The sequence below is a fragment of the Sceloporus occidentalis genome, unplaced genomic scaffold (assembly GCF_023333645.1).
Source record: "Sceloporus occidentalis isolate IW3139 unplaced genomic scaffold, rSceOcc1.0.p SCAF_3, whole genome shotgun sequence".
In the NCBI taxonomy this organism is placed as follows: domain Eukaryota; kingdom Metazoa; phylum Chordata; class Lepidosauria; order Squamata; family Phrynosomatidae; genus Sceloporus; species Sceloporus occidentalis.
The window spans coordinates 41,705,621-41,722,645 of record NW_028316983.1 but is presented as its reverse complement, the minus strand read 5'-3'; the positions used below and the strand labels follow the sequence as shown (position 1 = coordinate 41,722,645).

Below are 17,025 nucleotides of genomic sequence, written 5' to 3'. Positions count from 1 at the left end.
TTATACTTCTTGAAGGGTGACCAAGAGGGCTTCATTAGAAACTCTTCCTAGTGCTTGAAGAAGTGGATCTGAACGAAATCCAAGAAGCTGGCTCTTCACACAACTAGCTAGGAGTGAAGGAAATTGTGGTTTTGTAAGATGAACCTGGCTTCCTCTTCAAATAAAGGAAAGATTCAGGAGGAGTAATATTGTGGACAGCAGAGTTGCACAGCAGGATAAATGTCTGAGGGCCAGCAAGAGTGCGCATCAAGCACCTCAAGTACTGATGCTGGTCCCAGACCAGCAATGTCAGCCAGCCATCCAGGAGCAAAAACAGATGAAGTGACTCAGTGAACCACCAGCTTTCTCAAGCTGCATCAGAAGGTTTTCTGCACCCAGTCAAATAACAGCTATAACAGGAATCCAGATTGGAAGATGGAGCTTCTCTTCCAGCAAGATGTTTTGGTGCTAGGATAACATATCCATCAACTATCCCAGGTGGCTCCTCTGTATATGTTAAACTAGGTTGTTGCTGTTGAGGTTGCATTGGTTTAGGAACTCCAAGGCTATATACTGTAATGAGTGAACCCCATCATCACTGTCACAGCCCATGTGATCGACACTGAGTTAATTGAGCCTCAGGAGGATGTGCTGCAGACTAAGCATGAAACGGTTCTGTTCTTGTAGATCTCCAGCACTTGCCTGGAGGCTTGTTCAGTTAAATACATGGGTTGGCTTCTGAAGACTGCATTCTGGAGATGGCATCAGGGGTCTAATTTTGAAGTTATCTTTCCAACTTTTAAAACTATACAGAGCTGAAATGTAAACTTCCTTTTCTAATATGCCTCACATCTGCATGCTTTCCACAATACTGTTGACTAGTAATGGGAGGGGCCAGTCAGCCTGTATACTCACATTAGACCTCCTTGTGTGTTTTCAGAAACACTGACTGGCAGGTTGGCATTTGCCTTTGAGGAACAGAATGGAAGTGTCCACGATAAGTAATATGTTTGTGATGGTAAAAGAGGGAAAGTAACCATTGTACAGTAATTACAGAACCAGTATCACCCATGCCCAAAAGGGGCCTTTTTGGTGTGTGAACATTTGCTTCTTCCCTCATACCTACTATTACTTATGTAGCAAAAATGTGAGCCCATTTTAGATTCTGAAATTGTTAAGTTGCACGGACATAATTAATTAAACAGTTGTTTATGTGATAGTATCAGGGATCCTTGGTATGGCAGAAGATGGGTACACTGTACTTGGAAGATTGTATGTATTTATTTATCTAAAATCTATTCCATCTTATATCAAAAGAGTGCAGGGCAATGCATAGGTAAAATCAATACCGACAGTTTAAAACAATTTAAAATAATAAAAATAATTCAAATAGACCAAAAACATATTAAATACATTAACAAGTTTTAAAACAGGCCTCAGTCCCTGAAGAGAGATGGGTAAGAAATAATAATAATAATAATAATAATAATAATAATAGGAACAACAACAGTTTAAGGACCTTATGTGTAGTATTTGAAGCAAATCAGTGAGTCACAAGGGTTTTTAATAAAGAGCCATAGTTATACTTGGCACCTAAATGAAACCAGAGTTGGTGCCAGTTGGGCTGGAGTGGGGCATTCCATAGTTGGAGTGTGAATGCTGAGGAGATCCTTTCCATTGTGTTCACACAATGTATTGACCTCACTGGTGAGAGAAGGCAATGTAAGAACTGGAAGAAAGGGAAGAGAAAGTAGTGCAAATGGGAGAATTGCTACCAAAATAGACAGCACACCTCCCAGCTATGGAGTGCCCTCACTTTGTGAAGAAGCCCTAGGCAACACTCAGCAAGTTGCCAGCAATTAAAATCAGAGGCAGCTGGGTTGCATCCAGTTTGTTTGGAAATTTGCCTATTGAAAAAGCAAGGACAATCTGTATGAGGTGGTGGACCAGTTTAGTCAGAAGTATTTGAAATGTCATCGAATGGTCTCTAAACATGCCACAAAAGCAATGTCCAAAATCATGAAGGGTGCTTAAGCAAATTGTGTTTAGTACAAATACTTGGTTGTTGCAGCCTTTGAGAAAAGCATGGAAGAGCACACTTGGACTTAGAAATTCTAGCTTCCAAGCTAAGGTACTTCTCCTCCCCAAGCATACATTCCTCCTTGGATGATATATAGGAGTAGCAACTACTAGTTTACCACCAGTGCAATTTCCTGTTCCTACTACATGTTTTTGTTTTGTGCCTTCAAATCATTTTGGACTTATGGCAGCCCTAAGGGAACCTATCATGGAATTTTCTTGGCAAGATTTATTCAGAGGGGGCTTGTCTTTGCCTTCCTCTGAGACTGAGAGTGTGTGATTTGCCTAAGGTCACCCAGTATATTTCCATTGCTGAACAGGAATTTGAACCAACTCTCCAGAGTTGTAGTCCAGCAATCAAACCACTACACTGGCTCTCTGCATAGTCTGTGCAAAACTGCACATATATACCTGTCTGTTAGAAGGTTCAAGTTGTGTGGCTCTGTAATAGATGGGACAGTAATGTAGAAGAATAGAAAGCCTGGATATGTCATCATGATTTGTGCTCTGTGCTTTTCTATACTCCCTTATTGGGAGCATGATGAGGGCTTCCTTATATTCTCCCTCTTCCACCAATATGTGGACTTCCTCTTGTTTCACCACTGTGGCCATCAATTGTATGGACCTCCTAGATAGTTCCTCATTGTTCCTGAGTGACACTTTATTTGTCTTGTCTCTCCACCAGACACCACCACTCTGCTTCACCACAGACACCATGTCAGAACTCAAGCTTTCTGATATGTAGTGTTCTCAGAGACTCAAGTGTGTAATACAACAATAATGGTTCATTAAACAGAAATATAACACAACATCACAGATTATTTATTTACTACATATATATCCTGACTGACACTGATTCTAAGTCACATCTCCTTTCGTCTCCATCTCCCCACCCCTCGCATCCTAGCAGAGGGCTCATCTACACTATAGAAATAATGCAGTTTGACACCACTTTATGTGCTGTGGTTCCAACTATAGAATCCTGGGATGTGTAGTTTTACCAGGTCTTTAGGTGTCTCTTCCCAAGAGTGCTAGTGTCTCACCAAAGTACAAATTCCAGTATTACGTAGGATAGAGCCATGGCATTTAAAGTGGTATGTAACTACATTATTTCTACAATATAGATGCACTCTAACTCTCCTAACCTCTCAAACTCCTAAACCCAACAAACTAATCCCTATAACTAATTATCTAACAGACTCCACTCTCCACCCCCACAAACTGTAATACACCACTCTTTTCAAAATTCTCTCAGACATTCCATTTTTTCACCCCCTTATTATATCTACTATACCTTTCATGCACAACTGTATTGCCTTAATTTAGCTAATAAATTTAACAACATTTCCCCCCCAAAGTCCAAAACATTACAGACTATTTTCCTGGTAACAAACTATGGAACTGCAAAAAGCCCCCCCCCCCCCCCAAGTCTTTTGAAAAACTTGTTTTAATATTTGTGCATGGACTTCAATAAATTTTGTGTGCTGCACTGGTGCTATGCCTTTTATTATTCTGCCTGAGGAGAGGGCAATATTTGATGCCATATAGTATTGCAATTCACAGTTTAATTGGTCAGAGAAAAAATGAATTGTATAAGCAAGCTGTTTCCTGTTCAAAGAGGTGGTTTTGTGGCCTTGTTTCCAAAGTTTTATGATCTTTAGCACTGAACATTAAAGCTGTTCTAAGGTGGCAGGAGAATCACAGGGACTTGTATGAGGATATCCGGTTCCTGGTAACACATACTGCTTTAGATCCCTGTACAAACTTTCTGTGCCAGCCTTTAGAATGCCTAGGTTTCGTGTTTTGTTGACTTTTGTTGTTAAATACCATCAAGTCAACTTGGCCTTATGGTAATCTTATGAATGAGAGATGTCCAAGTCACCCTGTCACCAACAGCCCTGCTCAGGCCTTACAAACCTGGAATTTGCAAAGATGCAATCTTAAAATGCAGTTAAAATCAGATGCATTTGTTTCTTTCAACAAAATTACTTTTTTCCTTCTTACGTTTTGATTAACATAGTTGTTGGAATGAATTATATCCAAACTGGAGATTGTATTATTTCTTTGTTTGTACTTTAATCATCTTTACTATGGCCTGTTACAGACAGCCAAAATAAAGCTGCTTCGAGTCACTTTGGAGGTATGGTATTTCAATGATGCATGAGCCCTACGGGTCTGGAAGCTTCACCAAAGCTGCACTCCAGTCCTTAGGACTGGAGCATGGCTTTGGTGCGGCCTTTGGACTCTTAGGACGCATGTATCATTGAAATACCATACCTTCAAAGTGACTTGAAGCAGCTTTATTTTGGCTGTCTGTAACAGGCCTATATAACCATCCTATGTCTGTGCAAGATATTACCATGGATGAGACTGGAATTAAATACTTAATAGTGACTCATGCAGAAACATGTGGGGGTACAGTTTCCCCCTGGAAGTCTATAATTTTTGTTCTGGTACTTCATATATTAATTTTGTAGTAAAGATATGTGTCTCAACTCACTCTGGAAAGTACCAAATCTGGGGCTTGTACTGACTGATAGCACAACATTTTTGCCTACAATTGCTTGGCTACTGAGCAGTGACCCCTGTAATGGGCATTTGCTTAGCTACAGTTGGCCCTCCTTATCCACAGATTCCCATGCCATCACATTAAAAAATAAATTCAGAAAGCAAACCCTGATCTTGCCATTTTGTATAAGGGACACCATTTTACTCTCCCATTGTATATAATGGGATTTGAACATCTACAGATTTTGGTATGCATAAAGAGGGTCCTGGAACCAAATCCCAGCAAGGGCCCATTGTATTTGCTGTCCACTTTCCTGGAATCTTAATCTGAAGCGCCAAGTACTTGAAAGTTGGTCCTGCAGCAATAAATGACACTTCCTTTAGTTTTCATTCATGCTTTGAATTAGGATGTTGAAGTGCATAGTCCTGTACATAGTGTGCAGGATAACTTTGGGTGTTCCTCTGCATCTGTCTTGATATCAGAGTTGCAGTTTTGTGCAACTAGAAAGTGAGGTTAATGATAGAAGAAGTGAGGTTATAGCTACATCTTACTGAACTGTACAAAGGCCTTTAGCATTTTAAGCCATAAGATACTCTTCAAGGTTTTAACACTGACCATCACAAATGTGGTTGATTTGCATCATAGTCTGTATTTGACCCCCAGAAGCCACAATGTTAGTACAGCATAAATGCTTAATTCACACATTTAATTTACATAGAAAAGCATCAAGATATGCATACAAGTGCCAAAAATCTAATGGACTTGGAACTTGTTGTCCTGAGGTGGTAACTATCCATTAGAGCCTGGCGGTTTTTGGACTGGCAGGCAGTTGAATATTCAAAAAAGTTGTTTTGATAAAGTAGCTAAGACAGAGCTACAAAAATGGTGAAGTTCCAGACTATTTGAATTCTATTTTTGCTTTTATTCTTGTACTTCACATTTAGAAACTAATTTGAATTATCAAGTGGTAGTTTCTTAGCTTCAGTGTATATATGTGGGCACACACATGTGTGTGCAGTATGGAGATGATACTACTGACCAACATTGCAGAGGTTTGTTTTATTTATTTTACATATTTATATTCTGCTTTCTCACCACAATTGCTCTCAGTGTGGGAATAAAACCACTACAAGAAAATTCAAACAAATGACAATAATATTGTACAAGTCACTGTTGTTCGGATTACAATAAGATATTGTATTACAGATGTATAGAAAGCACAAGATGCAATGACATAATCTGCATCTGATACCTTCAGCTGCTGAGAGGTTTTGCTCAGAAAAGTGTCTTGCTAAAATGAGGAGCTGAAATGCATGCTGTTGTCTTTGCATGTTTTTAGAAGCATTGGTTTTCCAAAACTGTATTGACTGCCATGTGGGCATGTCCTTAGACCTTCCTTTAGTGAGTATTTGTGTGCCTTAAAGCCACAATATGCATGCTAAAAATTAAAAACAAATTGATATGAATGATGCTGGTTTTGGCAGAAGAAGCTGAGCTGGCATGAAGGACACAATACAAATAAACACGGCTTTTTATTAAAATTCATTTAAGATCCTGATCCATTTCTTCTCTCTGGTAATCTTGCTGCAGCCAGTAAGGAGAAAAATTACACTAAAAGCAGAAATGATGAAGTATGCTTTTGCATCATAAGCAAAATAGGTTACAGGTTCTGTGACTATGAAGTCTCCAGTTAAAGGTACAAGAGCTCAAAAATTATTTTTCCAACTTCTCTGTCTTTATACATTATAGCTTTTACTGTTTGGTTTTCTTTAGATCCCTTGGGATCCAGAAGTTGATGTTTGGTGGCATGATGTTACTAAAAATGCTAGCAAGGAGTGTGAACCTGTCTGGTGTGACGCAGAAGATGAATTATTTATTCTCTATACCAGTGGGTCAACTGGGAAACCCAAGGTATGTTATTTTATTCTGGGTTAACATCAAAGTGCAAAATATGGAATTATTGCTTCTTAAATCACACACAGTTACAATTCACTATACACTTTGGTTCCACATTATACAGTTTCACCATAACGTTTGGGATAAATTGGTAGTACAACCAGAAGGAAGTGTACCCCTGGAAAGATTTTAGTTTAGTGTCACTTTCAGTGCCAGGCACTGTGAATTGTTTGTGGAGGGCCTAGTTCATTGGTAGAGCATGCACTCTGGGTGCAAAAGGTCTGATATGTAATTCCTGGTATCTTTAGCCAAAAGATCCTCGGGTACCAGATTGCTAGACAGCTTTTCTGGTAGAGATTTCTGCCAGCTTCTTCCAGTTGGAGGAGACAATATTGGTGCAAGGCATGCTAGTGGACTGACTTGTTATATTCATATAACCCATTGTGAAACTCTTCAATAATTATGTTGTGTGAAGTTCCATTATGATAAGCAACCATATGTACTTTGTATTGACAGTTAACTTGAGCAGTGATTGGAAGGACTAAAGAATGTAGAGAATGCCTAGCATTTTTAAGTTTTGCCATTATTTCTTTATTTGATTCCCTCTCCACCCTGACTGGATTCTCAAGATGGCTCATAATGGGGTTAAAAACAGGTTCCTCTATTTTGTGTAGGAAATAATTTTCATCATGACATTATGCAGTTCCTCATTCTGAGATACATCTACTTACGTTGGCAGAGTCTCTGTGTATACCATATTGTTGTTGTGTGCGTTCAAGTCACTTCTGACATATGGCAACCTCTAGACAAATCTATGATGGGGTTTTCTTGACAAGATTTGTTCAGAGGAGATTTGCCATTACCTTTCCCTGAGGATGAAAGACTGAGATTTGCCCAAGGTCACCTAGCGGGTTTCATGGCAGAGCAAAGATTCAAACCATGGACTCCAGAGTAGTAGTCCAACAGTCAAATCGCTATGCCATGCTGGGTATACCATATAGCTCTGTTTTATGTCCTCTGTTTGATGAAATAGTTTGTGCTGTCTTTTCAGCCTTCAAGGGAGGATTTCAGTTCTTCAAACCCCAAATTAAACAGAACCAAGTATTGCAGTAGGTTGAATGGTGTAAAGCAAGACTTAGCTCGCATTGATTCTTGTATTGGGGAATGATCAGTAAAATCTGAGATGATTGCATCATCATGTATCTTAAGAGTGCTATTTCAGAAATTACCACTGCTCTGACTGTTTGTGTTACTTGTGGCTCCATAGTAAGCCACAACTGAAAAGCTGTTGTGGAAAAGACACTTTTCCCCACAACAATTGAGCAGTAGCTGTTGCAACTGCATGCCTTTAGTGCCCCCCTTTCCAGCTTTCTTAAGTTGCTTAGTGTGCTTTATTGTATTAGTCTGCAGGCAGGGACAAATGCAGTTAATAAAAACATCTCTCTTGCTTGCTGTTACTAAGCTGGAATCCTAAATTTTCTTACCAGCAACACAATGAGACTTCTAAGTAAAAATGCATTGGGTGGTAATTAAGTTTCCCAACAATCTGATGGTTGTGTTTTCATCCACCATCTGCAAGTAATTTTTATAGAGAAATTTCACTTTACTATGGAGTTGATATGTATGATCATAAAGATTTGCTCTTATGTGAATGAACTGCACTGTCAAATTTATTACATGTTTCCTGCTATCATTTTGACAACTTGTTGATATATTTGATCAGTGTTATAGTATTTGGGGAAAATAATGGTGTATTTCTTCCCCCAATGACCGATTCACAAAACACAACACACCAAAACTAGTTCTTCAATTGATCCCCTGTGTTCTGTATTCCAGGGTGTTGTACATACGATAGGTGGATATATGATTTTCACTGCTGCTACTTTTAAATATGTGTTTGATCACCATCCCGAGGACATTTACTGGTGCACAGCTGACATTGGATGGATAACTGGTCATTCCTATCTGACATATGGACCTTTGGCAAATGGAGCAACCAGTGTCTTAGTAAGTTCTGTGATAAGATGTGGTCATATTGGGAAAGTACGGTATATCTAAAGAAACATTGGTGAGCTTCATACACGAAGTCTGAATGCCTGAAAGCATCAGTGTGATGTACATTGACCTCCTCTGTAATAGGTAAGTAGCTAACGAAGTACATGACTGCAAGTGAATGTAGTTCCTAAAATTACATTTGATTTAAGGCCCAGCGCTAATCAGAGCAAAGGAGATTGTCTTCTTAATCTAAAAAAGTCAATCTGCTCTTCTTTTTGCTGCAGTTTTCTTAAGACTTCTGGGCTGAACACTGTTGGTGGGCCAGAGGAACATAAAAGGGGGGGGTGCCATTTGTTAGAAGTTGCAGTGGAAGTAGCCCATGCTAGTAACTGTATTTTTTGCTCAGTTTGAAGGGCTTCCTATTTATCCAGATGTTGGCCGTATGTGGAGCGTCATAGACAAGTACAAGGTGACCAAGTTCTACACAGCACCCACTGCCATCCGACTCCTTATGAAGTATGGAGATGAACCTGTCAAGAAGTAAGCATGATTTTTGTAAAATGAAAATTCAAAATTCAAAACTGGATTTTAACATGAAACAATACAAACTCTGTGCCCTAGCCAGGAAAAGTGGGTTTGTGAATAGAGAATAAAGCTTGGCTGGGCTTCACTGCTTGCTTTGTGCTGTGGTGACTGCTGGAGGGGAATCTTTCTGAATCTAATTAAGATAGCTGCACTACAGTTGTTTGTTCTTCAGTGGCAATTGCAGTGTGTTAGAGACTAATTGACTCTAATTGAGCCATCTCAACAGTGCATTGGACAGCCGCCCCTTTCCTGATTATGTCATTTATAGTTACAACAGCATCTCACTGTCCCCCCCCCCCCCCAACATACTGGTGTCACAATGTAGCTTAAATACTCTATTGTGCATTAGTGGTTAATATTCCTTATAATGTACTGTTAATATTTTATATTTATTTTTATATGTGTCAACTGTCTTTCTTTCTTCACTTAGAGTTTGAGAAGGATGGTTTTTAGCCTGTATTTGTTTTCTTTCTTTTACTGCTTCCTTGTGATCCCTCCCTCCCTCTTGCTTTCTGGATGTTTTAGCAAGACATCATGGCTCACTGGAACAACACTTGTTTGAACGTAAAAAGTTCAGTCCCCATCATCTCTGGTAGCCAGGCTTGGTCTTTAGAGAACTTCTGGTAGTTAGGGATGTACAGAGCTGTAATATGATTCAGTATAAGTTCATATAACAATATTCTTCTTAAATTCACCTTTGACCACACATACATACTGTGGATTTCTGGAAGTGTCCTTATGTGATTACCAAGTCTCTCTTGTGCTGTATGGTATCCACCTTAAAAGGAACAAAGCTACAGATCAGTTTTTTGTGAAGTCAAAGGCTTTCATGGCCAGCAGTCATAGTTTTTGCGGGTTTTTTGGGCTATGTGGCCATGTTCTATAAGAGTTTATTCCTGACATTTCGCCAGCATCTGTGGCTGGCATCTTCAGAGAATACTAACCTGGAAGAGAGTGGGTATATATATACTGTGTGACCCTGGGAAAGCAGGAGTGATTCCCATGTTAATCTGTGTACAGTACACATGCAAATCACTCCTGCCTTCCCAGGTTCACACAGTATACCCAACTCCTTTCCAGGCAAGCATTCTCTGAAGATGCCAGCCACAGATGCTGGTGAAACATCAGGAAGAAACTCTTCTAGAACATGGCCACATAGCCCGAAAAACCCACAAAAAACTATAATCTGTGTATTGTTCTGTTGTTGATGGCCTCCTAAGGGTAGGAGGACCTGCAAAAGAGGATTAGTGTCTGCTTTTGTTTGGAGGATTTCTCTATTGAAATCCATGTGCTTCTTATGGCAGGTACAGCAGAAAGTCCTTGAAGGTGCTAGGAACAGTTGGGGAGCCCATCAACCCTGAAGCCTGGCTTTGGTACTACAAGGTGGTTGGTGAAGAGCGATGCCCTATAGTGGATACATTCTGGCAGACAGAGACTGTGAGTTCTTTCCTACTTGCTTCCTTTTCTGTCTTCTGAATAAGCTGTGTTTGTGCACACATGCTTGATGCATGTTTGGTTTCCCTGTTTCCCATGCTTTGGATTTTGAGCTTTCACCTATAAACTCTGTCTTATTACACAAGTGCTCTATCTTGGTAATACATTTGTGATACTTAGGGCCCGTACGGACAGGCCAAAATAAAGCTGCTTTGGGTCACTTTGGAGGTATGCTGTTTAAATGACACACATATCTTAAGAGGCCAGGAGCTGTGTCAAAGCTGCGCTCCGAACGTGGCTTTGGCATGGCTTCTGGCCTCTTAGGATGCATGCATCATTTAAACAACATACCTCCAAAGTGACCCAAAGCAGCTTTAATTTGGCCTGTCTGTGTCAAACTGGAAATTTAACTTTTAAAAAAACACTAATTACTTTACTCTTTACTCTTATCACCCAACAAGTTATTACTTATTACAATGCGCCCATGTCATACGCGGGCATGCCTTACGCGGCTTCCAGCATATACTGGAAGCCGTGTCGGAAGCAGCAGTGCCATGCGTGCCGGAAAAGGCAATGGTGTGTGCACTGTGCGCTGCCGCAAGCATGAGCCGCATTCACTTGAATGGGGATTGAGCATCCGTGTTTTTTCCCTTACGTGTGTGTGTGTGTGTGTGTGTGTGTGTCTGGAATGGATCCTCTGCGTAGTACAGTCCACTAAAAGTTATCATTACTACTAAGCTGCCATTACTGCTCTCTGGTTCCCTCAAATGACCAATTCAGATATTACATGTTGGACATTCTGAGAAAAATGTGAAAGACAAAGCATTCCCTTCTGGTTATAGTGCAGAATAGTGACCCTTGTGGTCCTTCATTCACCCACTTCTATTTTTAGAGCCAGCATATATACCCACTGAATAATGAGTAACAGACAGAGCACACATTCCACTGAAAAGTACTGTACTGAATTGCATCTCTATTTGTTATCAGCAAACAAGTAACTGATTTCCATCATGTTACTACAAAAAATAACTAGTTATTAAAGTAACAAATTAGAAAAAAATAGTTACTTCATAGCTCTGCCACCAAGTATATTTCAACCATTATTTCAGCTCCTTTCATCTCCTATCCAACATGCTAATGCTGAGGGAAAAACTTTCTAAATCTTAGGTTTTCTCCTATACTTGGGAATAAAGCTCTGTGCTTAAGTTAGGATTTGAAAACATGGATGTTCTCTTCAAAGTAACAATTTAGCATTTTCACGACTAGTTTTCTTACTCCTGTAGGGTGGCCATGTGTTGACTCCACTGCCTTGTGCCACACCTATGAAGCCAGGTTCAGCTGTAAGTAAAATTCATGCTTGTTCTCTTCTGATTATTTACCTTTTTTTCCTGATACATCTATCACTCTAGAACTGATTCTGGCCTTAGGAGCAATGATTCTACTAATACCTTGCAAATAAGAAGGAAGATACAAACAGCATCGTCATTTTTATTCTCTGAGAGTCCATCCACGCTGCAGAAATAATCCGGTTTGAAACTGCTTTCACTGCCATGGCTCAGTGCTATGGAATTCTGGGAAATATAGTTTGTTGTGACACCAGAGATCTGGTGCTACAACAAACTATCATTCCCAGAATTCCATAGCACTGAGTTATGACAGTGAACGTGGTATCAAACTGGATTATTTCTGCAGTGTAGATGCAGCATAAGGCAGGGTGAAGAACCTGTGGCCCTCGTGTTCCTATTAGCCCCATCTAGTATTTCCAGTTTTCAAGGGGAATGAGATTTCAATTCTAACAAAATCCGAAGGGTCGTAGGCAAAACTTTCTTGAAATAACATCAGTGCAGGGCAATAGTCTGTAAACAAAGAGCTCATCGTGGAACTCAGCTTGAATGATACTCAGAATGTTTAGACTTAGTCTGAAATCTGTAGAGGTTTATCAGATGAATCCCTTGATGATGATGATGATGATGATGATGATTATTATTATTATTAAACTTTATTTCTAAAGCGCTGTAATTATACACAGCGCTGTACAAAGTCGGTAAAATTAAAAAGTATATAAAAGCCTGCCCAAGGCGTACATTCTAAGATAACAATAAAAGAGGAATAGATAAAATTACCATATAGAAAAGAAAAAACAAATTAAAAACATCAAATATAAAACAAATCACATCACATCAAATATTATCAGACAGCCAGATGACAATCACAAACTCCCTGAGAATGCTTCCCTAAACAATATGGTTTTCAGCTCAGCCTTAAAGCTGGTTAGGGAAGTGATGAGCCGTGCATGCAGAGGAAGAAGGTTCCAGGAATGAGGGGCAGCAAGAGAGAAGGGACGGATCCGGGATGGGGCAGAGGAGATCCTGGGTTGAGAGAGGAGACTTTGGCTACCAGAGCGGAGAGTGCGAGTAGGGATGTAGGGAGAAAAGATCGGTTAAATAGAGAGGGGCCAGCCCATGCAAGGCTTTAAAGGGGAGTAGCAAAAGTTTGTACCTGATGCGGAAAGGAAAAGGGAGCCAGTGAAGGGAGGACAACAGAGGGGAGACATGATCATAACAGCGAGCGAGTGAAATAATGCGTGCAGCTGAATACTGAACAGAAATTAATGGGTGGAGGTGAGAGAGGGGAAGCCCTGCCAAGAGGAGGTTACAGTAGTCTAGTCGTGAGACCACTAGGGCATGGACCAGTGTCTTTGCAGTAGAAGCTGAGAGATATGGACGGATTTTGGCGATATTATAGAGAAATCCCTTGAAAGATACTTTAATTTCTGGGTTTCAGTTCCTTTTCCATGTCCAGCTATTATGGGGAGAATTTATTTTCCATTTTCCAGCTATTCAAAATTCTCATCTAAATATTCTTTGGCAGACATTTCCATTTTTTGGGGTGGTCCCTGCAGTGCTGGATGAGTCTGGAGAGGAGTTGGAAGGAGAAGCAGAAGGTTACCTGGTAAGAAAAAGCTAATCTTTTACTAGCTAAACCCAAGCAGTGTATAGAGTTGCATTGCTGACAATAGCTCTCTTTGGCATAAGTCTGAGCACTGAAGATCTTGCCCTTCATAGAGTTTCTCTGCTGCAAGACCTTGTTCTGCATCATGTAACTTGTCTGTACTTTGAGGATCAAAATGGAAGATGATTAAAAATATGTGTTTGGGACTGAACTTAAAAAACAAGCAAACCTTGCTATCAGTTATTGGGGGCTGGTTATGACTGGCACAAGGTTTCTGGAGAATTAAAACTGATCTTAGTCTGTCCATTTTTCTGCTTAGGGCAAAAGTCTGGCATGATACAGGTGGTTTTCTTTTTTGCTCCAGCAGGATTAATATCTGCTTCATGTAGGGACTAGTTTGGAGAAGAGGATTTCATTTGGAAAGAGTACAAATGGTTACCCCACCATCCAATCAAAATCTGACCTCGTGGCAGCAGCTTCTGTTTAAAACCAACAAATGTTGAGATAGCTAGTTACAGGTGTTCAATATCACAGCTTCTTTTTGCTCACTTTGACACTACAGAGTTTGGGCTGGAATCATATCTTATTTTACTAGAGCCTGGAGAAATTACTTACTTGGACTACAACTCCCAGAATCTCCCAACTGGAATGATTGGTGAATTTTGGGAGCTGTGAATTTCTCATGAGAGGTGAAAAGGATTTGAACTTTTTAATCAGGATAGATTTTGCATACAAGTAAGTTCTGTATGCAAGTAAATTTTATCAGGACTTCCAAAGTGTGGGAGGAAATATTGACCATAATGGATCTCTGCTCAGAGCAAAGTCTCAGTGACTATAAAAGAATTTGCATGAGTGGTCAGGAAAGGTGACAGGGTTGCTTGGGTGCTCTCCAAGTTCTAGGTCTAATCACTGCCTTTCTGTTTATGCAGGATGCCATTTTGTCTGTTTATATTGCAGAGGGGAAGGTGCGTGACACATAGAATCACTGGGCTATTCAAAGCTTGGGTTGTGATTTCAGTGAAGTGATATAGAATTGCTTTCTCCAATTCCTATTGATGTAATTCAGAAAATTTGATTTTGATTTTTTTTTCTTTTGCCTTTTCACTTGAGATCTCATTTAGAATGTTTGTTTTACTAATATTTAACAAATAAACATTTTGCCATTTAACAAATAAACAAACAAAAAAATCCCTGAAAAGTATGCCATGTTTAATTATATAAATAGTTTCAGATGTTCTTTTAAAGAGGCAAAATGAAATATCTGATTGAGAGGAAAATTAATGCACAAACTTCTTTTTAAGTGTTAAATTGATACAGATTTAAGCTGTCCTTGGGAATTGTTATTAGGATATTTGTAAATAGGTGTGACAACATAATATCATCAAATTCCTTTACATTATTTAGATTTTAAAGAGGAAAAAAAAATGAAAGCCCTGATAACTGTTAGTATTGTTTTTAGCAAGCCTGAAGAGTGGTGTCCATAAATATTTATGTTTCTTAGGGAGATAATAATTAATAATATATATATTTTTATTTTTCTATTTCCCGCCTCTCCTTCCGGATTGAGGCGGGATCACATCAATGTCATCCGTACAGTTTACAGCATACACAACAGCTTAAAAAGAACAGATAAAAACAACATTATATAGCAGGGGTAGGCAACCTTTTTGAGCCGGGGGCCGGGTTGCTGTCCCTCAGACAACTGGGGGGCTGAAGCCAATAAATAAATAATTAAATAATTTTTTAAAAAATTTAAATAAATAAATAAACCGGGACAAATCTGGGACAACATTTTCAAATGGTGGACACTTTTTTAAAAAAAGTGGAGGACACGCAAAAAAAATTGCTTTTGTTTTTTAAAAATGTTAATATAAATGCATGTTTCTGAGGCTTCTATAGACAATTGCCCCCCAAAGGCCCTGGCGGCAATCGGCGGCAGGACCGGGCTGGGGCCGGTCCCAAGGCCTCGCCGGGCCGCATCCGGCCCGCGGGCTGCAGGTTGCCTACCCCTGTTATATAGCAACATTATGTAGTAAAATACAATACAAACAATACTAGTCAGCCAGGGTGTTGCATTAAGGGAAACAGCGCATCTGATTCATCTGTTTTTCCATATTATCAAACCGGGTTGGGAATCTTCAGCTAACGCAGGTTGGGTGGATATGCCCGCTGGAAAAGATCTGTCTTTAATGCCTTCTTAAAGGCTTCTAATGATGTAATAAGACTCTTCTGGTAAGCTGTTCCATAATTTCCCTGAAAGGAAGCTAGTTACAGCTTTGATTTTAGTTTTGACTGGTATTTCTCCTCTATTTGACCTATTATGTATTAATTCCCTGTGTTATTAATATTATAAAATAAAGAATTCCTAAAAATGGGAAAAGGCATCTGTGGAAAAATATATCAATGGAAGACTTTTCACCAACACCACTTCTACACTTTGAGCATTAAAATGTTTGCCAGTGTACAGAATTATTTTGGTCACTGTAGAGTTGTGCTGTAACATTATTGTCTGCATAATTCCATAATGTAATAGTGGTACACATCTTGACCTTTCAAGAAAGTCACACTTGACCTGGTTAAGTTGACATGACCCAGTTGAGAGAAAGCGACTTGTTTAAGCAAAATTCTTAGATTTGAACTTGAGAGTTTCTGGCTCAAGTGCGTTGGTTTGTCAGCTATCTCATCTTGATTTAACACCAATACTTTGTATAAAGTTCCAGAAAGAGAATAATGGAGGAACAGCCCATAGGTTAGTACAGTGTTCTGTTAGAATTTGGAAGTAACCCACAGCAATGTGCAGTGCTGAATATTCAAGTGTGCTCTCTGCTCCTATGTGTAATAAAACACCTTATCTCTCATCTCCTTTAGGTTTTTAAACAACCTTGGCCAGGAATAATGCGCACAGTGTACAAAAATCACCAGCGGTTTGAAACCACATACTTCAAAAAGTTCCCTGGTTACTATGTGACTGGAGATGGTAAGACTCATCAAAACAGTCTGGCCATAGAGATGTACTGGTATCTTGTGGAGCTGCTTTTCTATTTAATTTATAAGGGTATAAGCACAATAGCTGTGAGACATTATAACACTTCCTTATTGTGTCTTAAGCCAACCCTTACATTGTGTTCTCTTTCTAATGTGGCCTATTTTTAACTGTAATGGCTAGATAGGTTGATTTTTGGTTTTGTGACAGCCTACTTTGTAAAAGAGCCAGCATTTGTGTAATGGTTTGATTTTGACATGATCCTAGAGACCAGGGCTCAAATTCCCCCCTCTGCCATCAAAACCCACTAGTTGACATTGGGCATGACACATGCTCTGAGCCTCAGAGGAAGGCAAAAGCAAACACTCTGAACAAATCTTGCCAAGAAAACTCCATGATAGATTCTCCTTAGAGTCACTGTAAGTCAGAAATGGCTTGAAGGCACACAACAGCAACGATTTTGTAATTCTGGAATCAGTATTTTAATATTCAGAGCAAAAGTAGGGGGGCTTCTAGTTAAAATCTGCAATTCCCAACTTGATTTTCCCTGCAGTGATAGCTGTGGCAGCATCGTAAAAGGTAAGGTTAGCCTCTCTCTGGCTTTCTTGAAACT

The 17,025-nt window shown here is 39.6% G+C and overlaps 1 protein-coding gene across 5 annotated transcripts in view; it reads left to right on the top strand.

Annotated features, from left to right (window-relative positions):
- The window catches only part of LOC149315803 (acetyl-coenzyme A synthetase, cytoplasmic-like), a 62,039-nt gene that overhangs the window by 39,721 nt on the left and 5,293 nt on the right, over nucleotides 1–17,025 (top strand). For 3 of the 5 annotated variants that reach the window (XM_089514122.1, XM_089514120.1, XM_089514118.1), the window contains 8 exons: nucleotides 6,341–6,478; nucleotides 8,300–8,470; nucleotides 8,865–8,998; nucleotides 10,348–10,480; nucleotides 11,761–11,817; nucleotides 13,349–13,429; nucleotides 14,359–14,394; nucleotides 16,298–16,406. In XM_089514122.1, coding sequence (XP_089370248.1) covers nucleotides 6,341–6,478; nucleotides 8,300–8,470; nucleotides 8,865–8,998; nucleotides 10,348–10,480; nucleotides 11,761–11,817; nucleotides 13,349–13,429; nucleotides 14,359–14,394; nucleotides 16,298–16,406 — 859 coding nt within the window. The remainder of the gene's footprint in view (nucleotides 1–6,340; nucleotides 6,479–8,299; nucleotides 8,471–8,864; nucleotides 8,999–10,347; nucleotides 10,481–11,760; nucleotides 11,818–13,348; nucleotides 13,430–14,358; nucleotides 14,395–16,297; nucleotides 16,407–17,025) is intronic. The other 2 variants (XM_089514121.1, XM_089514119.1) reach the window with 1 other exon arrangement.